The 22052-nt window shown below is 67.7% G+C and overlaps 13 protein-coding genes across 13 annotated transcripts; 6 read left to right on the plus strand and 7 right to left on the minus strand.

The window, feature by feature from the left end:
* Positions 1–2: 2 nt before the first annotated feature.
* On the minus strand, positions 3–1151 carry PER1 (per1-like family protein; the record flags this gene model as incomplete). Its single annotated transcript, XM_003058108.1, has 1 exon — positions 3–1151. One exon carries the CDS (start codon positions 1149–1151, stop codon positions 3–5), a length of 1149 nt encoding a protein of 382 aa, XP_003058154.1.
* A 213-nt stretch (positions 1152–1364) lies between these two features.
* MICPUCDRAFT_57352 (Drug/Metabolite transporter superfamily) lies at positions 1365–2378 on the plus strand (the record flags this gene model as incomplete). Its single annotated transcript, XM_003057743.1, has 1 exon — positions 1365–2378. The coding sequence occupies one exon, from the start codon at positions 1365–1367 to the stop codon at positions 2376–2378; it is 1014 nt and encodes a 337-aa protein (XP_003057789.1).
* Positions 2379–2451: 73 nt separating this feature from the next.
* On the minus strand, positions 2452–5466 carry MICPUCDRAFT_57353 (uncharacterized protein; the record flags this gene model as incomplete). Its single annotated transcript, XM_003058109.1, has 1 exon — positions 2452–5466. The coding sequence occupies one exon, from the start codon at positions 5464–5466 to the stop codon at positions 2452–2454; it is 3015 nt and encodes a 1004-aa protein (XP_003058155.1).
* A 311-nt stretch (positions 5467–5777) lies between these two features.
* MICPUCDRAFT_39376 (uncharacterized protein) lies at positions 5778–7703 on the minus strand (the record flags this gene model as incomplete). Its single annotated transcript, XM_003058110.1, has 1 exon — positions 5778–7703. One exon carries the CDS (start codon positions 7701–7703, stop codon positions 5778–5780), a length of 1926 nt encoding a protein of 641 aa, XP_003058156.1.
* A 134-nt stretch (positions 7704–7837) lies between these two features.
* Positions 7838–8389, plus strand: MICPUCDRAFT_57355 (uncharacterized protein; the record flags this gene model as incomplete). The annotated part of the gene is made up of 1 exon (XM_003057744.1): positions 7838–8389. The coding sequence occupies exon 1, from the start codon at positions 7871–7873 to the stop codon at positions 8387–8389; it is 519 nt and encodes a 172-aa protein (XP_003057790.1). The 5' UTR covers positions 7838–7870.
* A 252-nt stretch (positions 8390–8641) lies between these two features.
* On the minus strand, positions 8642–10858 carry MICPUCDRAFT_57356 (uncharacterized protein; the record flags this gene model as incomplete). The annotated part of the gene is made up of 1 exon (XM_003058111.1): positions 8642–10858. The coding sequence occupies one exon, from the start codon at positions 10856–10858 to the stop codon at positions 8642–8644; it is 2217 nt and encodes a 738-aa protein (XP_003058157.1).
* A 337-nt stretch (positions 10859–11195) lies between these two features.
* Positions 11196–11765, minus strand: MICPUCDRAFT_26394 (uncharacterized protein; the record flags this gene model as incomplete). The annotated part of the gene is made up of 2 exons (XM_003058112.1): positions 11631–11765; positions 11196–11582 (listed from the first exon to the last, which is right to left on the minus strand). Coding segments are annotated over exons 1-2 (510 nt in total), but the record flags the coding sequence as incomplete, so codon positions are not given.
* A 623-nt stretch (positions 11766–12388) lies between these two features.
* Positions 12389–13654, plus strand: MICPUCDRAFT_16280 (uncharacterized protein; the record flags this gene model as incomplete). Its single annotated transcript, XM_003057745.1, has 3 exons — positions 12389–12975; positions 13182–13347; positions 13538–13654. The coding sequence occupies 3 exons, from the start codon at positions 12389–12391 to the stop codon at positions 13652–13654; spliced, it is 870 nt and encodes a 289-aa protein (XP_003057791.1).
* A 311-nt stretch (positions 13655–13965) lies between these two features.
* MICPUCDRAFT_57359 (uncharacterized protein) lies at positions 13966–14940 on the plus strand (the record flags this gene model as incomplete). Its single annotated transcript, XM_003057746.1, has 1 exon — positions 13966–14940. One exon carries the CDS (start codon positions 13966–13968, stop codon positions 14938–14940), a length of 975 nt encoding a protein of 324 aa, XP_003057792.1.
* A 344-nt stretch (positions 14941–15284) lies between these two features.
* Positions 15285–17234, plus strand: MICPUCDRAFT_16010 (uncharacterized protein; the record flags this gene model as incomplete). Its single annotated transcript, XM_003057747.1, has 2 exons — positions 15285–16067; positions 16338–17234. Coding segments are annotated over 2 exons (1680 nt in total), but the record flags the coding sequence as incomplete, so codon positions are not given.
* A 309-nt stretch (positions 17235–17543) lies between these two features.
* On the plus strand, positions 17544–19118 carry MICPUCDRAFT_44200 (ATP-binding cassette superfamily; the record flags this gene model as incomplete). Its single annotated transcript, XM_003057748.1, has 1 exon — positions 17544–19118. The coding sequence occupies one exon, from the start codon at positions 17544–17546 to the stop codon at positions 19116–19118; it is 1575 nt and encodes a 524-aa protein (XP_003057794.1).
* Positions 19119–19250: 132 nt separating this feature from the next.
* On the minus strand, positions 19251–19927 carry MICPUCDRAFT_57361 (uncharacterized protein; the record flags this gene model as incomplete). The annotated part of the gene is made up of 2 exons (XM_003058113.1): positions 19251–19651; positions 19789–19927. 2 exons carry the CDS (start codon positions 19925–19927, stop codon positions 19251–19253), a joined length of 540 nt encoding a protein of 179 aa, XP_003058159.1.
* Positions 19928–19988: 61 nt separating this feature from the next.
* Positions 19989–22000, minus strand: MICPUCDRAFT_57362 (cathepsin; the record flags this gene model as incomplete). Its single annotated transcript, XM_003058114.1, has 2 exons — positions 19989–21575; positions 21774–22000. The coding sequence occupies 2 exons, from the start codon at positions 21998–22000 to the stop codon at positions 20051–20053; spliced, it is 1752 nt and encodes a 583-aa protein (XP_003058160.1). The 3' UTR covers positions 19989–20050.
* Between the last annotated feature and the right edge of the window lie 52 nt (positions 22001–22052).

Genomic DNA, 22052 nt, shown 5'->3' on the forward strand with positions numbered 1-22052 from the left:
ACCTAATTATTTTTTTTCGCCTTAGCCGTCGCCGTCTGAGCGACCTTTAAATCCTCCTTCACGAATAAATACCAGAACCATATGCATCCCGGGGTCACGCAGTGCCACACCGCGTGCGAGTCCACGAGGTGATACGCCGGGGGGTAGTCGAACACCTCCCCGAGCGCGGCGACGTGGAAAGTCGCGCCGAACGCGAGCAGCCACCGCCGCCCGGGATGCCGCCCTCTCCCTCTCCCGCCGCCGCCGCCACCGCCGCCGCCGCCGCCGCCGCGCGATCGAAATCGAAATCCACGAAACGCCCACCATAACATCACGACCCAGAACGCGCCTATCAGCGCGAACATCGCGCGCATGTTGTACTCGTACCGGTACCGCTGGCGCGGCGGGTTGACGTGTCGGACGTGCGCGACCGCCGCCGCGACGAACGCGACGGCGAGCGCCGCGGCCCGTCTCGCGCTCGGCTCGAACGCCCTCACGAACGCGGCGTACAGGGCGTAAAAGAACACGATGTTCACGCCGAGGTAATCCATGTAGTGCGTGAACGGGAGCTCCCTGCAGTGGAATAGAACGCTCCATATCCATGCGTTTATGTTCACGAGCGTGAACCCCAGCCACAGCGCGGCGAAGCGCATCCGACGCTTCGCCGCGCGGGTCAACGTCGGCAGACGCCACGCGTGCGCGCCTCCGTTCGCGACGGACGCGACCGCGGAGACGATCTCCTGCGTCCCCAGCACCCTCGCGAACGGCCACTTGCCGTAGTACTTCTTCGGCTCCAACCCCTCGCGTCTTCGCGCCCTCTCCACGGCGGTCATGCAACGATATTTGCAGTCGCTCGCGCAGTCCCATCGGAGCACCCTCAGCGCCGCGTCGAACTCGCGCGGGGACGTCCCGTTCAGCGATGTCCCTCCGTCCGCGCACGACGACACGCACGCGCCGGCCGTCGTCGTGACGTTCCCCGTGTTCGAGTCCCGAAGCGACGCGCATCCGGTCTTGAAGCAGTCGTGCCGCACGCAGACGTCCATGACCCACGCGTAGTTCTGCGGCTTCTTCGGCGGCGGAGGCGGCGGCGGCGGAGGCTCCGCTGTCGCGACCGCGAGCGTCGGGAGGAAGAGGAGGAGGAGGGAGAGGAGGGAGACGACGCGGCGGACCATCGCCGCGCGCGGTCCGCCGCGCCACGAGCGCGGCGCGGCGAGAGGTGCGGTCGCGGTCGGTCCGCCAACGCATCGTCGGGCTCTTCTCGAGTTTATACTGTTAAGATCTGCCGTAACCCCCCGCGCCCTCTTCACAGCTCTCGCCGCGACGGGAGGCGCACGCCGCCCCCGTCGCCGGCTCCGAGTTTCTTCCTAGCCCTAACCCCGCGCGCGATGCCGCCGGTGGTGAAGAGCGCGCTCGCGTACTACGTCCGAGCGGTCGCGTACGTCTCCCTGTGGGCGGCCGCGTCCGTGACGCTCGTCATGGCGAACAGCTACGCGATCCGCGTCGACGAGTTCGAGTTCCCGATGACGATATCCATGTGTGGGCCGCTTCTCACGTTCCTCGTCGCCCTCGTCGCGGTCCTGAGCGGGCACACCAAGCTGACGCGGCGGATGACCGCGGGGGAGTACGCGCGGACGATGCTCCCCGTCGGCGTGTGCACCGCGTTCAGCCTCGCGATCGGGAACGCCCTCTACCTGTACTTCGAAGTCTCGTCGGTGCAGCTCCTGAAAGCGTTCTCCCCGGTCGTGACCGGCGGCATGCTCGTCGCGCTCGGGATGGATGTCGTCACCGCCCCGAAGCTGTGCGGCGTCGTGATGATGACGGGCGGGACCGCGCTCGCGTGCAGCGGCATGACCGAGTTTAGCGTCGTCGGGTTCTGCATCGTCCTCGGCGGCGAGCTCGTGGAGGGGTCGCGGATGGTCCTGTGGCAGCACGTCCTGAAGACGAAGAAGATGCCGATGATCGAGGGGTTGCTGTACTACGCCCCGGCCGCGTTCGTTTTCCTCGCGACCGGGGTGGCGATCTTCGAGCGGGACGCGTTCTCGGAGTCGGAAAACTCGAGGAAGCTGTCGCGGAAGCCGCACTTGTACTTGGGCATCGGCGTGCTCGGGGCGCTCGTCAGCGTCGGGACCGTGGGGGCGATTCAGATATGTGGCAGTTTAACGTTCAAAGCCCTCGCGCAGGTGAGGAACGCGGTGATCATCTTCGGCGCGGTCTTATTCTACGGCGACGACTTGACGATCAGAGAGGTGTGCGGGTACGTCGTGACGCTGAGCGGGTTCACTTTGTATCAGTATTACAGGACGCAGGAGGACATGAGGGAGATACGCGCGACGGGGTACGACGCGATCGGCGAGGGGGAGAAGGAAGGGTTACTAGCGAAGCAGAAGCGGGGACAGTAGGCGAACCGGCACTGCGAATAATTCATTCATTTAAACGTTCTGCGCGCGCGCACACGTGCAGTAGTCGATCAGTCTAAGCACCGTCCTCCTCCTTCTCCTCTCCTCTCTCTTCCGCGGCCGCCGCCTCCGCGGCCGTGCACGCCGCGTCCGCCTCCGCGGCTTTCGCGCTCAAGCGAATCACGACCTCGGCCGCGGCTTGCAACTCCGCCGCGGTCGCCGCCGAGGCGGTGTCCGCGGCGGCGGCTTCAGCCGCCGCGACGGCGGCGGCGGCGTTCGCTTTTCTCGACCTCGCGGTCGCCGTCTCGGCGTCGTGCAACGCCCGCTTGTTCTTGTCCTCCGCGACTCTGAACACCCTCCGCGCGGCGGCCTCTGCCGCGGACGCCTCCGCGGCTTTCGTCAACGCCGCGTCGGCGACGTCTTCCTTCGTGTAAATCAACTTTCTGAGCATGTCGTGATTCACGCGAATGCGTTCGAGTCGGCTCTTCTCAAACTCGGAGAGCGACCCGGCCTCGGAGAGCGCGGACTGTTTCCCCATCCACTCCGGGTGCATCAGAAGTTCGGGAGTCGCGCCGGCGACGCCTCCGCTCGCGGCGTCCTTCGCGCGTCGTTCCCGGGCCCTTCGCAGCGTTTTTTTAACAACCGCCGAAGACGCGTCCCCGCCGGGCCTGTGCTTCTTCCACGGTATCGGCGCCTCCGCGAACCCGTAGCGCTTGCGCCCGCCGCGGAGCTTGACTTCGTCCAGCCACTGATCCATCGCGTCATCGTCTCCGCAGTCGCCGCCGTCTCGGCGCGCGCCGCCGTCGTCGTCTTCGCTTCCGGGCGGGCACGGGAGCGCGAGCACGGCGTCTTCCTCTTCCTCCTCCTCCTCCTCCTCCTCCTCCTCTTCGTCGCCCTCCTCGTGCGCACGCTCGTCGTGCGCTCGCTCGGCGATCCGCCGCGCCTCGCCCGCGCCGGGCAAGATGTCCGTCCCGTGCTTGTCCGCCTTCAGCGCCACCGCCTGCCCTTTCCTCGCGACGCTGAACGCCTTGAACTCGCGGTTCGTCAGCGGCGCGTCGCACCCCGACGCGTACACCTCCGCGCACGACCACTTGTCCTTCGCCTGCGCGTCGATGAGGGACTGCCCGTACGGGAGCTCGCGCCATCGATCGCACACGTCGCACGCGACCCATGAGTCGCGGTATTTCTTCGCCGCGTCCTCGTGGAGGCGGTCCGTGAGGTCCTCGAACGCGGGGTGCTCCAGGAACGTTCGGTCGAACGGCACGTTGAGCTCGCCGGCGTGAGAGAACTCGTCGTAGAACCTCCGGTACGTCTCCAACTTTTCGCTCTTCGTGACCGTGGGGGCGACCATGCAGAACACCGCGATCCCGAACCCGATCGGGGTGTTGTCGTAGTCCTTGAACCGGATCGCGTCCCTTCGAAGGAATATCCGCGGGAACGGATGCAGCCGCTGGAAGTAGCTCGTGTCCGTGGAGTTCCGACACACGAGCAGAATCCCGGGGCAGAACCCCCACTCCACCTCGTTTATCGCGCGGTTGATGAACCGCCACTGCACTTGCGACTCGTACGACGGGTTCAAGACGACGTGGTACCCTTTCCACTCGTTCTCTTGCTTCAGCCCGTCCTGCTTCTTATCGAACGTCTTCTCCGCGGGAATGTTGGGCCGCCGCTTGTTATTCGTGCACGGATCGAGCAAGCCTCGGATGATCGGCTCGTCGACCGTGGGCACGTTCAAACAGAAGACGCGGCACGCGGCGTCGACGATCCAGTCCGGGGTGAGGCCGTCCTTCGCACTCTCTTCGTTCACGACGTCGACCTCGAGCGCGGGCGGCCGATAGATCTCGAACCCCGACCGTCCGCTGTTCCCGACCGGCGCGTCGACGTTCCCGGGCTCGCCGTCTCCGTCGTCGCTGTCGCTCCACGGCGGCTCGAACGCCTCGAGCTCCGCCTCCGCGACCTCCTGCAGCGCCTTCCTCGCGACGCTGAGGTATATCCTCACGCCTTTCTCGCCCTTCTTCTTCCGGTGGCCCTTCGACGGCGCCGCGGCGGCGAGTAACGTTCCAATCGTCGCCTCGCGTTCGGCGGCGTCCTCGCCGACGTACCGCTTGAGATCCTCCGCGGCGGACCACACGAACGACCCGTCGCCGAAGCATCGCACGAGCGCCCTCGGCGCGACCGCGCTCGCGCCGCGGCGCGCCCACAGCTCCTTCGCGCGCGCGCAGTTCGAGAGCTTCCACACGCGACCGGGCCACCACACGCCGCCGTCTTCGCGTTTCGCGTCGGCGATTCGCGCCCAGACGAGCCGCCCGTGCCGGTAGCCGTCCAGGGGGGCGAGATCGCAGCGAGGCAGGCGCGCTTCCGCGTCCGCGGCGGCGGCCTCCTCCGCGGGGTTGAGCTTCGCATTCTTCTTCTTATTCTTCTTCGGCTTCGGATTGGACTTCGACTTGGACTTCGACGCGCGGCCGCTGTCGCCCGGCTGCCACCCGGTTTTCGGTCTCGATTGCGCCGGCGTCGCCGGCGTGCGCGTCGTCGCCGTCTCCGCGTCGTCGCCGTCGTCCTCGTCGTCCTCGTCTTCGTCCTCGTCTTCGTCCTCGTCCTTGACGCGCTCGTCTTTCATCACGGGAACCATCGCGTCCGCGTGGATCAGCGACGAGTGCGTCGCCATCGGATCGCGGACGTGCGTGAAGAACGGCGGCGTCGGCGGCGTGGGCAACTTCTTCGGCGGAGACGACGCGACGCCGTGCTCCTTCGCGCGTTGGTTTTTCGTCGGCGCCGCCGCGCGAACGACGCTCGGGGATATCGCTTTGTCCTTCCGCGCCGCTCGCTTCGCCGCGGCCGCTCGCTTCTTCGCTTTCTCGGCCCTCAGCTTCTTCCTCGCTTCGTTCCTCGCCTCGATCGCGTTTTTTTTCCTCGTCGCGAGCGATCTCGCTTTCCTCTCCTGGTCCCCGAAGTTGTGCAGCGGCGCGGGGTCGTACGTCGCGCTCGGCGCTTTCCTCGCGCGCGCGGACGCGTTGATCTCGAGCTGAAGCCGCCGCGCGATCTCTGCGTCGGTCATCGCGGCCGCGTCGGAGGCTGTCGGGAACGACGACATCGGATCCGCCAAAAAATACCAAAAATCCAGTCCAGTTGTTAACGCGACGCCTCGATACGCGAGCTACCGCGAGCTTCGGAAGCGAACGAGCGCGGGGGGGGACGGCGACGGCGTCGTGTAGAGCTCCTCTTCCCCGGGTACCGTCCGCGGGAGGGTCGACGCGCGCGCGCGCGCACTGACCTGCGCTCCGAGAGAACCGATCGCGACAGGAACAGAAACTTTTGGATTGTTCGGATATTTCTTCTAGAAAGAATCAGCCAATATCGTGTGTCTACGCCCTAGTCTAAGCTAGCACCCCCACCCCGCGCGAATCAGTTCGACTTCTTCCTCCGAGACCGCGTCCCCGCCGCCGCAGAAACCGCGCGCGTCTCCCCCGCGCGCTGCTCGAAACCGAGGTACGCCGCCGCCGCGCACATGGCGGTGGAACAGAGGAAAAACCTAACCGCGTCCCCGAGCCCCGATCCGCAGTACGCGCGCACGAGCTCTCGGAGTCCGTCCATGCCGACGACGTAACCGACCATGTTCCCCGCGACGAGGACGTGGACGTTCAGCCCGCCGAGGAGGGACCGTAACGCACGATAAGTGAACGTTTCTTTGTACACAGCGGACGGAAAGAGCGCGTTCCCGAGCGCGACGACGCCAACCTCCGGCGCGAGAAACGCGGCGAATATGAGCGACCAGTACATCAGCCGCCACGATATCTCATCGTGCCACGCGCCGACGAACCCGAATATCACCCACGCGTTCAAGACTCGGTACTTCGCCCCGCCCAGAGGGATGTATAAATACCGGACGAGGAACTTGTTATACGACGCGTGCCACCCGCGCCAAAACCCCGCGATCGTCGAGTTGTTATTCACGCACCGCAGCATGTTCTCCGGGGCTTCGACGCCGCCGAGGAGCGCCCAGAGGCGGAAGAATCTCCACATCACCGCGAACTTGAGCCACATGAAGTTCAACACCATCAAGCTCGTGACGCCCACCTCCATGGGACCGAAATCACCGCCGTGGCTAGCCCCGGGTTCGATCGCGACCCGCCGCCACGTCCACGCCCTCGTCTTCGCGATCGCGTTCGCGTACTGCGTGTGCGTCCACAGCTCGCACAGCGACAAAATCAACCCAAACTTCACGACCGCGTACGTGATCACCCCGCGAGCGGAGTACGTCCGCTGCGGCGCGTACATCTGCGACGCGAACGCGTTGAACGTGATCGTCGGCCCGGCGAGATACAGCGGCGGGTACAGCCCGTGCGCGACGTACTCCGCGAGCGAGTACCGAACGTCGGGGGACGCGGTCTCGACGATCGCGGCATACGCGGCGCGCGCGCCGTCGTCGTCGTCGTCGTCGTCGTCGTCGTCGTCGTCGCGCATCGCGGGCGCGGGCGCGCGAGGCTCGAGGTCGTCGTCGTCGTTTTTCTTCGCGCGCGCGTCCGCGTCCCCCCGCCGCCTCGACCGCGACCGCGACCGCGACCGCCGCGCGTGCAGGTCCAACCCGTACGAGATCAGCCGCAGCGTCAGGAGGTTGAAGCTGATGTACCACCGCGGCATCGCGCCCTTGAACGACGCTCCGTCCATCCACGCCAACGACGCGGCGATGTCGCCGAAGCGCCATCGCGCGGCGTGGTACTGCGACAGACCGAGGCACGCCGCGCCGCTGATCCACGTCGCGACGGCGCCGACGCGGGGCGTCCCGGCGGCGGCGGCGACGACGACAAAGTGCGCGAGCATCAGCGCGAGGATCCACAGCGTCCCGAGCCCGTGCAGGTAAGAGACGAACGCGAGGCCGTAGACGACGTGGAACGGGACGATCCACGACTTGGGCGCGCGGCGTCGGACGAGCGCCACGAGCGGCGTCGTGATCGCCGCGAGCGCGAGAAGCTTCGGGAGCCCGCCGCGGAAATCTCTCCACTGCGCGTCCGACAGGTCGTTCGCGCGCGCGCCGAACATCCACCCGCGGGTCAGCCCGGGCAGGCGCGGGACGTCCGTCCCGGGGTGCCGTCCGTACCTCGCCGGGTGGGGCTCCTCGCCGCCGTTTCCGCCGAACCCGAGAAAGCGCTCCGCGGACGCGAAGGACGCGCGCGCGGAGGGCGACAGCGACGGATCGTACCGCGCGGACACCGCGGCGCCCTTCGCGACCGCGGCGGTCATGAGGACGACGGCGACGACGAGCGCGATGGTCCGCTCGAGCGTCCTCGCCGCGCTCGCGCGGGGGGACGGCGCGCGCGGAGGAGCTCGCATCGTGCCGTCGCCCCGCCGCGCGAGCGGCACTGCGCGTCGCTCGCCGAAACGCCCCGACGGACGGACGATGACGATGACGTCGATTCGTTCTTGGAAGACGCCGACGACGCGAGATCCCGCCGCACTCCGCGACGCCCCCGACGCCTCGGACCCCGCTCGCGCGCGACATGAAACCATCATCCCTCCTCCTCGCGATCCTCGCCGTCGCGTCGTGCTCCGCCGCGACCGCCGCGCGCGCGGTCCCGCTCGCGACGAACACCCTCGCCGCGGACAACTCGCTGACGCTGCAGACGACGCTGTCGTCGTCGCGCCTGTCCTCCTCCTGGCGCGACGACGACGACGACGACGACGCGCCCGCCCCGGGCCCGAAGACGCACACGCTGCCGTACTCGAACCCGAACACGGGCGCGTGCATGGCGAACGAGCAGAAGGTGGCGATTCAAGGCCTCCCCGGGTCGTTCTGCTCCCCGAGGTGCTCGCCCGCGTCGCCGTGTCCGGCGGACACGCACGTCGGCGCGACCGCGCAGGGGGAATGCGTGCTCGAGCCCGCGGGGGCGTCCGAGCCGTCCCAGTGCGCGCTGATTTGCAAGCCCGCGTCGCCGTTCCACGCCGCCGGGCCGACGTGTCCCAAGGGCGCGACGTGCCAGCCGATCCAGGGCGTCGGCATCTGCACGTACGGGGAGTGATGAGCGCGCCGACGCCGACGCTCGAATTCTACGACGAGGAGACTGATGGACGAGACGAGACGACGTTTCGACGACGACGAGAACGGAGACCGGACCCGACCGCGACCGACGAGCCGAACGACGGTCCGCGCCGTGAGATGAAGTACAGTAAGTCCCTTAGACGTCGTCTGTGTCGTGAGAACGTAACGCGTTCATTGCTCATCGTTCGCGTGCTACGCGTGCTATAAGTAGTGTTGCTATCCTCGTCCCCGACTAAAATCCGCCGCTCTCCTCACGCCGGGTACGGGTACTGTACGCCTCTTTCGGCAACGCGACGTGGTGCACGATCGAGTGAAACAACCAGCGCAAAGTCACGACGACGCCGCCGTACTGCTCCTCGAGCGCCCGCACGTCGGCGTCGGCGACGGCGTCGTCGACGATGATCGTCGTCGCTCTCCCGCCGCCGACGCCGCCGACGCCGACGCCGACGCCGCGCGGCGCGACGTCGTCGACGTCCTCGCCCTCGTCCTCGCTGTCCGGCACGCCCTGCTCCGTCTCCGAGGCCGGCGGCGGCGTTGAACTCCCGTCGTCGGCGCCGCGCGTGGACGTGGACGGCGCGCTCGCGAGCGTCGCGCCCCCCGCGATCAGCAATCCCTCGATCTCTTTCACCAGCAGAGGCGTCTCGGGCGAGAGACGCGCCTTCGCGACTTCGCCGGCGAAGACGCCGGGGGCGCACTTCTCTCGTCGCTCGCGCCCGCCCGCGGGGCCGATCGCGACGGAGGACGGGACCGGGTCGTACGCGTCCCCGCGCCCGGAGTCCGCGATCTCGTAGTCGGCTTCGTTCAACCACCGCCCCGCGGCGGCGGAGTCGAGCGCGTAGTCGGCGCGCAAGATCCATATCCCTCTGAGTATCGCCTCGAGGTATCGCACGGTGCGGTACTCGGACACGACGCGATCGTTCGCGCCGCCGCCGAGGTCCATGAGCAGGTGCGTCGTGTTCCTCGACAGGCGGTCTTCGTTTCGAAGCTCGAACGAGGAGCCGTCGCGGACTTTCTCGACCGCCGCGGCGAGTCGTCTCGTCGCCGCCGCGGCGAGTCGTCTCGTCGCCGCCGCGTGCGATCCGCCGCCGCCGCCGCCGCCGGCGGCTTTCCGTTTCGACCCCGTGCTGACCTGCGTGTGCTCGAACACCTTCGGCGACGACGATCGCGTCGTCGCCGCGGCTTTCACGACGACCGCGGCGTCGGCGTCGGCGTCGACGTTGTCGTCCTTCGCCGCGAGCGGCTTCCGTCGCGACTCCCCCGGGGGGAGCACGAGCGCCGCGGCTTCTTCCCTCGCCGCCGCCGCGTTCGTCTTCCTCCGCTCGCGCCTGCGCGCCTCGCGCGCTTCGTCCTCTCTCGCCGCGGCGGCCGGGTCCAGTGGACCCGCCTCGCCCGCCGCGTCCGCGTCGGTTGACGTTCCATCTTCCTCCGCGAGCGCGAACGCGGCGACGGACGCGAGGACGTCCTTGTCCAGTTTCTCCAACGCGCGTCGAAGCTTCTTCAGCGTCATCTTCTTCGGCGCGGATCGACCGTGCGCGGCGGCGTACATCGACCGCGCCTGCGTCAGCGTCATCGTATCCGGCTGCGTCACCGACTGCGTGGGCTGCGTCGGCGGCGCGGTCGCCGCGGCGAGGGAGGACGTCCGTCGCGTCTGCGTCTCCTCGGCGGCGGCTTCGATCGCCGCCGCCGCCGACCTCGCCGCCGCCGCCGACCTCGCCGCCTCCGTCTCCCGCGTCTCCTCGAGCTCCAGCGCCGCGATCTTCGCGTCGAGCCACGCCGCGTGCGCGTCGATCGTCGCGATCTCCTCCTCGAGGACGCGGCATCGCGCCTGCTTTGGATTCGACGCGGCGGGGGTGTTCACCGCGGGCGGCGCGGCGGCTGATTTCGCGCGTTTCGGCGACGGCTCCTCGACAGCTGGACTCGCGCCCGCCGCGGCGTCCTCCTCCTCCTCAATCGCGCGCGCGTCGTCTCCATCTCCCGCCGCGGGTTCGAGGTCGTCTACTTCGTCCTTCTTCACCGCGCGCTCTTCCTCCTTCGCGGGTCGCGACGCCGCGCGCGGCGTCGTCGGGTTCCCGCGCTCGCGCTCGTCCGCCTCCGCCGTCGCGCGCATCGCGGGAAAGTTGTGCACCAGACACTCGAGCGCGCGGTTCACGCGCAGGTCTTTCACGTACACCGGGTGCGTGCACGCCTCGTCCGGGCACTCGTTCTTGTACACGCCCTTCCCGCGCAGCGTGTCCTCCACGCACGCGCGGCAGAAAGTGTGCGCGCACGGGAGCGTGCACGGACGCGTGAACAGCTGCGAGCACAGCGCGCAGGTCAGATCCGCGGCGATCGCGTCGAGCGGCTCGGCGACCGTGCCGAGGTCGTCGTAGTCCTCCATCGCGGCCGCCGCCTTCGTCGCGGCCGCCGCGGCGGCGACCGCGGTCGCGGACCGCCTTCGTCGCGGCGGCATGACGGCGAGAGCCCTCGCGTCGCGCGCACTGACGGCTACGACGACTCGCGTCGAAGTGCTGACATGACCAAGACGTTTGAAGTCGCCAGTTTCAAAGCACGTTTTTTCACCGGTGAATCATCGGCAATTTTCATCGTTAAAAATGTGGAACATAGGGTGAACATGACCTTTCAACGAGTGGATTTCTAGCTAGGGTGCGAATGCGAACGTCTGTTCGTCTGTGGAAGCCGCTCGAGCTGCGAACGACGACTCGCGCGCGCTACTTCGCCAGCGCGGCGTGCGTCCTCACCCCCACGGGCACGACGCCGCTCCCGTGCATCCTCACCCCGCGCGCGTCCCCCTCCCCCTCCTCCTCCTCGTCGTCCAGCTCGTCGTAATCGTCGCTGCGGAAAAACGTGTACGACAGCGTCACGTCGTTCACGTCCGCCATCGCCGCGTCCGTCGCGAACTCGGGGTCCAGGTAAAAAAACACCGGCATGTCCACCTCCTCGCCCGCGCGCAGCCGCTGTTCCTCGAAGCAGAAGCACTGCACCTTGTTGAAGTGCGACCCGGCTTTGTTCGGCTGGACGTTATACGTCGCCACGCCCGTGACGTCGCGCGCGCTCTCGTTCTTCGCGGTGAAAAACGCGAGCGTCGTCTCCCCCGGACGCACCACGACGGACTTTTGCGTCGGGGTGAACCTCCACGGGAGACCCTCCGCGACGTCGGCGTTGAAGGATATGACGACGTCGCGCGACTTGGCGGCCGCGGTGACCGCCGGTGGGGCGTTCGCCTGCGCCGCGAGCTTCTCCTCCACGGTTTTCCTCCTCGTCGTCCCGCCGAACCCGGTGGCTTGACAGAACATGCGGTACAACGGCACGGACGCGTACGTTAGGCCGACCATGCCGATGGTCATCGCGAAGAGGTACATCCCGCCCGTGCTCGCGGACGCGCGATGACGCGCGGTCTCCGCGGCGATGTAAGCGCGTCGACGCGCCGCGGCGGCGGCTTCGTTCGCCGCCGACGCCGACGCGCCCGCGCCAACGCCCGCGGATCCCGACGACGACCCTCCGCTCGGTCCTCCCCCTCCTCCTCTTCCTCCCCCCGTGGACATCCCCCTGGACGACGCGCTCGATCCCGAGGCCGCGCGCGCTCGAGCGGCGAACGGCAGCGCGGACGACGCGCGCGACGACGACGACGTCGTCGTCGTCGCCGCCGTCGACGCGTCGATCGAGAGGGCACGCGCGACGAGATCGCGCCTCGGCGCCGCCGCCCACGCTTCGAGGTGCCGCGTGGACGATCGCGAGGACGTCGCGCTCGCGGCGAGAGACGCGTTCGCGGCCGCGACGCGACGCGCGGCGTGGCGCAGCATCACGAGAAGACGTGCGCGTCGTCCGTGGCGGCGATCGCCCCGCGCGCGAAATGATTGACGATGACGTCGTCACTCGCACCTCGCGGTCGCGCTCGCGGTCGTCGCGGCCGAGAACAGAAAGACGTTGGTGGGCCGAAAACGCCTTCATCTGGCGACGCGCGCGCGCGCACGCCCGCGTCATGACCGCCCGAGACTCGCGCCCCTCCGCGCTGGAGAACCTCGCGGCGGCGGAGAACAGCGCGCCTCCCTCCCCCCTCGCGCTGACGTCCTCCGCGGGCGCGGTCGCGACGTTCAGATCCGCGGAGGCGGCCGCCCCCGCGAATCGTCTCGCGCACGTCTCGGAGCGCTTCGCGCGGTTCTACAGCGACCTCGAGAACGAGAAAGCGTCGAGAAGAGAGGTCGAGACCGGGCGCAGGAACGCGCTGTACGACCAAGTCCAGAGGCTCGAGCTCGAGCTCGAGAACGAGACGAAGCGCCGCGCGGACGCGGACGAGGAGACGCGACGCGCGATCGAGCGCGAGCTGAAAAACTTCGAACGCGCCGCGGAGACGCGCGTGCAAGACGCCCTCGCCGGCGTCAAATCCACCCTCGACACCCTCGCGTCCTCGCTCGCGGAGCTCCACGCGGGCCTTCGCGAGGAACGCGAGCAGCGGAGGGTCGACGTCGAGCACCTCGCGAGCAGCGTCGTCGCCAAGGTGGACGAGTGCGCCTCCGCCGTCGACGACGAGCGCGTCGACCGGCTGCGACGCGAGGCGGCGACGCTGAGGTGCGTTCTATCTCACACCGGTCCCCGTACAGTACGACCGCGTCGGCGTGGTGCACGCCGTTCCTTGAGGACTTTTCCCGGCGCGCGCATCTCTCCGCTCATCCCTCCCTCGCTTTCAATCCCGACACACCTCGACGCCTTTCAACTCCGACCGACGCCTTCCGACTCCCTCGTCCCGACGTTCGCTCGTACGGAACGCGCCTCAGACGCGTCGGCGAGGACGTGCTGCGGCTGCAGGAGAAGGTGGACGGCGAGCGGAGCGTCCGCGAGGCTGCTCTCGCGGACGTCTCGAGCGCGGTGGCGGAGCTGCGGCGCGCGAAGCGAGGGGACGAGGACGCCTTCCACGTCGTCGCGTTGGGCGAGATCGCCGCGGTGAAGGCGCGTTCTATACACTGGTTCCCATATGACCCCGTTCGCGTGGTGAACGCCGTTTCTTAAGGACTTCGCCCGGCGATTCTCTCCGCCCACACCACGCTTTCAATACCCGCCCTCGGCGCCTTTCAACTCCAACTGACGCCTTTCAACTCCACCCCGACGTTCGCTCGTATGGAATGGCCCTAAGGCGGCGATCAACGCGGAGAAGGAGGAACGCGTCGCGGAGGACGAGAGCATCGTGCGCGCGATCAACGAGTACACGCGCGCGCTTCAGGATGGGCTGCGGATCGTGAACCAGAGCTGAGGGGGGGAGTGGGGCGCCGAGGGATCGCGGCGCGCTGCGGGGGGGGTACGTAGACGGGGTTCGGCGACGCGCGTAGATAGAAGACCAAGGAATCGCAATCGTTTTATTGGACGGGACGAGACGCTGAAACGTGTCACACCCACGGCGCGGTCAGCGCGCGCGTCTGAGCCGTCGCGGACACGCGCGCCCCGGCGCGGGATGTTATGTTCGCGCGCGCGCGCATAGCGAACGTCGTCTCGTCGTCGCTGCTCTCGCGCGTCGCGCGTCGTCCCCCGCGTCGCGACGCGGGCGCGACCTCCTCCGGCGGCGCGATGGCGCGAGAGGCGTCGTGGAGCGACGGGCCCGACGGCGCTCGGAGAAGAACCCCCCCGGACGCGCCGCACGGGCCGGTCGTCGCGCTGTACGACAAGTGCGTCGCGACGCTCCCGTCCGTCCCGGGGGTGCGGCCCGTGCACGACGACCACGTGCGCGCGATCATGCCGTACCTCGAGGCTGTCACCGCGCGCGACCTCGCGCTCGAGGTGCCCGACGAGGCGAAGACGCCGCCGTCGACGTCGACATCGCGATTGGACCGCGCGGGCTTGCGCGGCGGCGGCGGCGGCGGCGGCGGCGGCGACGGCGACTTCTTCCGCCGGGGAGAGAGAGAGAGAGTCGGCGAGAGAGAGAGAGAGAGGTCGTCGCCGTCGTCGTCCCCCGAGCCCGGCGCTCGACGCGGGCTGGAGTACCTCCACCTCCACGAGGACCTCGCGTTCACGCTCGGCGTCTTCAAATTCCTCGCCGCCGGCGACGCGATACCGACGCACGACCACCCGGGGATGACGGTCATGTCCAAAATTCTCTACGGCGCCGTTCACGTGAAATCGTACGACTGGGTCGTCGCCCCGGAGGACGAAGGGAAGCCGCCGCCGCCGGTCCCGGTCGGGACGCCGAGGCTCGCGAGGGTGGTGCGCGACGGTGTCGTCGCCGCGGGGACGACGCCGCTCGCGCTGTTCCCGACCCGCGGAGGGAACGTCCACGGGTTCACCGCGATCACGCCGACGGCGATGTTGGACGTCCAGGCGCCGCCGTACGCGCTCGGCGCGGGGAGAGACTGCCATTACTTCCACGAGGTGAGCGAAGGGCCGGGAGGGGAGCCCGCGGGCGCCGGCTACGCGTGGCTCGCGGCGGCGCCGTCGCAGCCGGAGAGTTTCCGCATCGATCACGGGACGTACCGAGGGCCGAAGTTCGGGAGCAACGCGACGGAGGGGGGGTACTACACGTACGAGGGGGGTCACATGATGCACTGAGTGGGTCGTTGACGTGCGCGTTGATCGTTGCGTAGTCGGGATAGCCATTCTACAGTCAAGCCTGCGACGAGTCTTTTCGCCTTCTGCTGCCATGCCAGGCGTATACCATCATTTGGACGCGCGTCGGATCTCATCATAGGCATCGCGCGCGGAGGAGGGATCGCGCGATACCGATGCCGGCGCCTGATGTCGCCACGCACGTCAAGGCGGCACTGGCGTCGTCCAAAGTCGACGACGAGGTGAGCGAGTACGTCTCGGACATGATGGGAGGGATGCTCGACGACGCGGACGACGGCGCGTCGCGCGACGAGCTCGTCGAGGAGCTCGTGGACGCCGCGGGGGCGATGCTGCTCGAGTTTATAGACGAGAGCGCGGTGAAGGCGCTGTGCGAGAGCGCGGTGAATCACCACAAGGGCGGCGAGAGCGCCGGCGGCGACGGCGGCGGCGGCGGCGGCGGCGGCGGCGGCGGCGGCGGCGGCGACGGTGCCGACGAAAAGAAGGACTACTGCCTCGACCTCCAGGGCATCATCCTCGCGTTCGCCGGGAAAGTCCTCCTGCGACCGACGTCGCTGCGGCTCGAAATCGGGCGAAGGTACGGCGTCGTCGGCCAGAATGGCGCGGGGAAGACGACGCTCCTCACGAGGCTCGCCGCCGGGGACATCAACGGCTTCCCCCCGCGGCTTCGATGCGTCTTCGTCCAGCACGAAGTTCTCGTCTCGCTCGCGGCCCCGGTGAAGGACTTTCTCAAGTCCCAAGCGATCGAGCTCGGCGCGGATGCGAACGACGTGGCGCCGTGCTTACGCGCCGTCGGGTTCACGGACGAGCTCGCGCGCAAGACGGTCACGGAGCTGTCCGGGGGATGGCGGATGCGACTCGCGATCGCGCGAGCGATGTTACAGAAAGCCGACCTCCTCCTCCTGGACGAGCCGACGAACCACCTCGACGTCGGCGCGGTCGACTGGCTCGCCTCGCACCTCTGCGCGCTGACGAACACGACCGTGCTCGTGGTCTCGCACGACTACGACTTCCTCACGACCGTCGCCACCGACATCGTGCACTTCGAGGATCAGACGTTGACGACGTACGACGGCGGGTTTCAAAACTTTCGAGCCGCGAACCCGCGGCTGGTGCTTCCGCGCATGAAGAAAGACCTCGTGGACGCGATCAAAACCGACGCGGAAGCCGCGGGCGAGGCCGCGATCGGCGACGGCATGGGCGCCGGCGACGGCGCTGGCGACGGCGACGCGAGCAGGCTGCGCGCGTCCGCGGTGTTGGGCGCGAGCGGCGGAAAAAGCGGCGAGCTCGGCACGCGCGCGTCCGCGTACGCGCCGAGCGGGTCCGTCGCGGGGGGGTTCGCCGCGGCGATGACCGGGACGTCCCGCGGCGGCGTCGGGAAGTCGACCGGGGGCGGGGATAAGCCGCTCATCTCGTTCCCGGACCCGGGACCGTTGGACGGCGTAAAGAATAAGCATCAGGCGGTGTTGAGGGTCGAGGAGGTTTCGTTTTCGTACGCGACGTCTTCGGCGAAGGTTTTGGACGGCGTCAACGCGCGCGTGTACCTCTCCTCGCGCGTCGCCATCGTCGGCGCGAACGGGGCGGGTAAGACGACGCTTCTGAAGAACATCGTGGGCGAGCTCGAGCCCACGGACGGGAGCGTGTGGAAGCATCATAACCTGCGGATATCGTACATCGCGCAGCACAGCATGCATCACTTGGAGTCGAACCTCGAGATGTCGCCGAAGGAGTACATCCAGCGAAGGTTCTTCTTGGGCAGGGATAAAGAGCTCGCCGCGATGGCGACCATGGAGATGACAGACGAGGAGAAGGCGGCGATGACGGTGAAAGGGAACGTGTGCGAGATCCTCGGCAGGGCGATGAAGGGCGGGTCGCTGTGTTACGAAGTCCGAAAGTGGGGCGACCGCCCGGGCGTCACGAGGTGGGAACCGAAGGAATTCTTAAAGTCCTCGTACGTCATGAAAATGACGCGGCACTTCGACGAGAAGCTCAAGGCGAGCCAGAGCGGGCTGGACATTCGCCCGCTGACGTCCGCGGAGGTGTACGCGCACCTCGGCGATTTTGGGATATCCACGGAGCTCGCCGATTCGAAACTCAAGCGCATGTCCGGCGGGCAAAAAAGCCGCCTCGTCCTCGCCGCGGCGATGTGGACGAAGCCGCACGTGATCGCCCTGGACGAGCCGACGAACTACTTGGACAACGAAACCCTCGCGGCGCTGACCGATGCGCTTCGAAAGTTTAAAGGCGGTGTCCTGACGGTGTCGCACAACGCCGGGTTCGTCGCGGATCTGTGCACGGACTCGTGGCGCGTGTACCAAGGTAAGGTCGTCTCCGCGGAGGAGGGCGGCAAGGCTGGGAAAAAGTCCACGGCGACGCGGCGAAGAGAGCGCGCGGAGGGCAAGGAAGCCGCGAAAGCGGAGGAGAAGGAAGAGAAGGCGAAAGAGCTCGCGGAGGCGGACGCCGAGCGCGCCGTCGACGGGAAGCGCCCGGGCGGCGCGACGCTCGGCGGCGTCGACGTCGACCGCACCGTCACCGGCGTCCTCGCGTCGCGGCCGACGGCGCTGGACGTTCGCGTCGAGCGGTTTAGCATGCAAGTCAACGGCGTGGAGCTCGTGAGCGACTGCGCGATCGAGCTCAACCACGGGCGACGGTACGGCGTGTTAGGCGTGAACGGCTGCGGGAAGAGCAACCTCCTCGCCGCGCTCGCGAATCGCGAGGTGCCGATCCCCGAGCACGTGGACGTGTATCACCTGAGAGAGGAAGCGGAGCCGACGGAACGCACCGCGCTCGAGGCGGTCGTGGATCACATCAAAGCCGAGGTGAACCGCCTGCAGAAGCTCGAGGCCGCGGTCCTCGCGGAGGGCGGACCCGGGGACGAGCGCTTGCAGCCGCTGTACGAGCGCTTAGAAGAGCTCGACCCGGCGATGTTTGAAGCGCGTGCGGCGGAGCTGCTTCACGGGTTGGGCTTTGACCGGCCGATGATGCGCCGCGCGACGAAGGACATGTCCGGCGGGTGGCGGATGCGCGTCGCGCTCGCGCGCGCGCTCTTCGCCGCGCCCGCGCTTCTTCTCTTGGACGAGCCCACGAACCACCTCGACCTGAGCGCGTGCGTGTGGCTCGAGCATTACCTCTCGAAGTACGACAAGTGTCTGCTCGTGATCTCGCACTCGCAGGACTTTCTGAACGGCGTCTGCACGCACGTGATTCGATTATCGAACAAACGTCTGACGTACTACACCGGCGACTACGACACGTACCAGAAGACGCTCAGGAACGAGGAGGTGATTCAACAGAAGAAGCACGACAAAGAGCAGGCGGACATTAAGCACCTGAGGGAGTTTATCGCGTCGTGCGGGACGTACGCGAACATGATGAAGCAGGCCAACTCGAAGCAGAAAATTCTGGACAAGATGGAAGCGGCGGGGCTGACGCCGTCGCCGAAAGCGGACAAGACGTTCTCGTTCTCGTTCCCGGAGTGCCATAAGCTTCCGCCGCCGGTGTTGCCGTTCAAGAACGTGTCGTTCCGGTACCCCGGCGCGGACGAGAGCGCGGGGATGCTCCTGAAAGATTTGGAGTTTGGCGTCGACACGGACTCGAGGATCGCGCTCGTGGGCCCAAACGGCGCAGGCAAGTCGACGCTCCTCAAGCTCATGACCGGCGAGATCGAACCCGTGGCCGGGACGGTGTCGAGACACGCGTCGTTATCCATCGGGAGGTACCACCAGCACTCCGTGGACGTGTTAGATCCGGGGAGTCACCCCGTGGATTTCTTCGCGGGAACGTACGCGGCGATGAAAAAACCAGTCGACGAGTGGCGCGGGTTCCTCGGGAAGTTCGGCATCAGCGGAAGAGCGCAGACGACGCCGATCGGTTTACTCTCCGACGGTCAAAAGTCGAGACTCGTGTTCGCGATGATTTGCGTCGGGAAGCCGAACCTCCTCCTCCTGGACGAGCCGACGAACCATCTGGACATCGACGCGATCGACTCTCTCGCGGAGGCGATAAACGCCTACGCCGGCGGATTGGTCCTCGTGTCGCACGACTTCCGTCTGATCGACCAGGTCGCGAAGGAGATCTGGGTCTGCGACGGCGGCGGCGTCGAGGTGTGGAAGGACGACATACGGGCGTACAAGCGGAAGCTCGCGAAAGCCGCGGGGCTGTGAACGACGTCATCTGAGATGTTGTAACGGACCTCTAGTCTAGTCCTTCCGCGCGAAACTTCGCGCGGGTCGCCACCTTACCTTCTTCATTCCGTCTGCGAAACGCGTCTCCCTCCCTCCCTCTCTCTCACTCCCTCATCGCCTCCTCGACGAAGACGACGCGAGCGCGCCGATCAACCCGCCGATGACCGCCGCGCCCACGGACACGGCGCCCACGCCGATCACTCCGTCCCGCGCGATCTTCTCCTCCGCGGCGGTCTTCAGCGCCTCCGCTTGTCGGCACTCCCGGTCGTGCCGCAACGCGTCCGTCGCGGCTTCCTTCGCGCTGAGGTAGTCCCCCTCGTTGAAGTGCGCGACCGCGGTGATGTACCGCCGGTCCCTCGGCAGCACGGCGTCGCCCCATTCGTACGTGCGGTCGCGCAAGAGCTCGATCGCGCGCGTCGCGTGCCCCGCGGCTTTCGAGTGCGCGAGCGCCCACGCGAGGCGAAATCGCGCGGTGTCCTGCGCCGCCCGGTCCGAGCTCGACGACGCGGCGACTGCGGAGGGGGGGGACGCGACGCGGGGGAAAGCGTGACGTTTGGAGCGCGCGTGGGGGCGAGATCGCGCGCGACTAGGCACCCCTCGGAAAACAACGACGCGGCCCGCGGGATCTGACGACGATTTCGTCGCGCACCTTCGGCGTACGCGCGGTCCGCCTCCAAGCACATCTCCATGTCCGTCTCCGGGAGGTCCGGGCCCGTGGACGTGAAGAGATCCGTGATCTCTTTCACGCCCTTCGTGATGTTCGCTTGGATTTTGGTCCAGTTGTCCATGGCGTGCGGTCGCGCGCGAGGGAGTGAGTGGAACGAGGAGACGTTCTTGAGTCACGATTTTTGAGTCAGAGGTTCAGACAACAAAACATTAGCCAGACAGCCGCTACGAAACAACTTAACAACTCACGGCAAGAGCCTCTCGGCCTCGCCAAACGCCACGTTCGCGCTCGCCTTCCGCCGTCTGACGACGACGACCGCGACCGCGGCGGCGACGGTCGCGCCGATCAACGCCGCGCCGGCGACGCCCTCTCTCTTCGCGATCGTCACCGCGCCGCCGAGCGCGGTTTCGATGAACGCGTCCGCGGCTTCGATGGCGCCGCGCGACGCGGGCTCGTTCCCGAGTAACGTCCCCGGGTTCGCCGTTTCGTCCCGGAAGTACTCCTGCTTGAACACCGACCCTTCGACGCACTTCGCCTCCATCTCCTTTTTGTCCATGACGACCCCGACTTTCGTGACGATCGGGTACACGGACTCGAAGAGGAGACCGCACGTGCCGAATAAGCCGTGGTCGTGCGGCTCCGCGCGCTCGAGCTTGAAGTATCCCTTCTCGCCAAAGTCCTCGCCGTACGTGTTACGAACGAGCCAGTACTTCATCCCGTTCTCGACGCCCCAGCCGACGACGAGCGCGGCGTGGTTGATCGACGAGATCCCCGCGCCCGCGGGCGGACACTCCTTCGCGGTGATGACGCCGCCGTCGTAAAAGTGCAGACGCTCGCCGTTGATGCCCACCGCCACCGGTCCCGTCTCGTAAATCGCCCGCATCAGCGCCTCGTTCCCGGCGGTCATCTTCAGGTCGCACATCCCCGGCGTCGTGAGCGTGGACTTCACGTTCGCGGCGCACTGCAACGTCTCGTCGTCCTGCGACGACGACGGCACCGCGGCGTCGTAATCGCTCGCCAAGGCGATGCCGCCGTTTTTCTCGATCCAGTTGAACGACGTGTACATGTTCCCCGTCGCGCACGCGTTGTCGTCCTTGTCGCAGTCCATGAGCTGCAGGATAGAGAGTTTAGGCGCGTCCATCCTCTTGCGCGTCTTCTTCGTGATATCGACCGCGTACGTCGCCGCGATCGAATCCGCGGTGACGAACGCCCAGCACGACGCGCACGACGACGACTGCTCGTGGATCGGGCCGACGACGGCGCCGTACTCCGCGCCCGGTTTCGTCCACGCGAACTCCTCGGGGAACCCGCCGTGGGAGGAGGGGGAGGCGGCGGGGGACGACTTCTTCGACGCCGCTCGCTTCGCGTGCGTATGCTTCGGCTTCGAATGCGCGGGCGCGGGCGCGGGCTCGTGCGCCGGCTCGGGCGCCGCCGCCGGCTCGGGCGCCGCCGCCGGCTCCCCCTCCTCCCACGCCGCCGGCGCCGCTCGGTGCCCCGCCGCGGTCTTCTCCCCCGCGATCGCGTCGTCGACGATGTCTTCCACGGATGAGTTGTTCACCGTCGCCTTCCCTAGCCTCGCCGCCGCCCAGGCTTTCATCTCGTCGTGCACGGCCCGGACGCGCCTCGCGGACGGCTTGTACGTCAACGCCGCGCGTTTGAACTCCTCGGGGGCGAGGTCCGCGTGCTTCCCTAACGTCATCCTCCACGTCTTCGTCGCGTCCGCGTTGTGCGCGTCCACGGTGAGCTTGTTCGCGTGGAAGATTTTCTCCCTGCGATGGATCGCGCGCGAGTTGGAGGGAGGACGAAGAAGCGGGGGACGTCAGCGATCGTCCCGTCTTCGGCTTCGAACGAAACGAGGGTTCGGGGAAGAATCGACGGAAACGGAACGGGTCGCGCGGGGACGCGATCGCGGTCTGCTCGCCCCCCGCGAGCGCGGCGGGTTCGATCGCATCGAGCCCGAGACGCACCTCAAGCGCGATTCCTCGCACGATACGACGCCGTCGCCGCAGTAGTTCTTCCCGTGCTTCGCGACGTACGCGGCGAACGCCGCGCTGTGCGGGGAGGACGTCGCGGCGTCGTCGCGAGCGTTCGGCGCGGCGATCCCCGCGGCCCGCGCGGTGGAGAGCGATCCGAGAACCGCGACGACCGCGCAGAAGAGGAGGAGCGCGTTCGCGAGGGAGAGCGAACGGAACATGATCGATCGTCGACGCGAGAAGCGCTTCGCGAGTATCGCGCGTCGGCCCCGC

The sequence above is a fragment of the Micromonas pusilla genome (assembly GCF_000151265.4).
Source record: "Micromonas pusilla CCMP1545 genomic scaffold MICPUCscaffold_4, whole genome shotgun sequence".
Lineage (NCBI taxonomy): Eukaryota > Viridiplantae > Chlorophyta > Mamiellophyceae > Mamiellales > Mamiellaceae > Micromonas > Micromonas pusilla.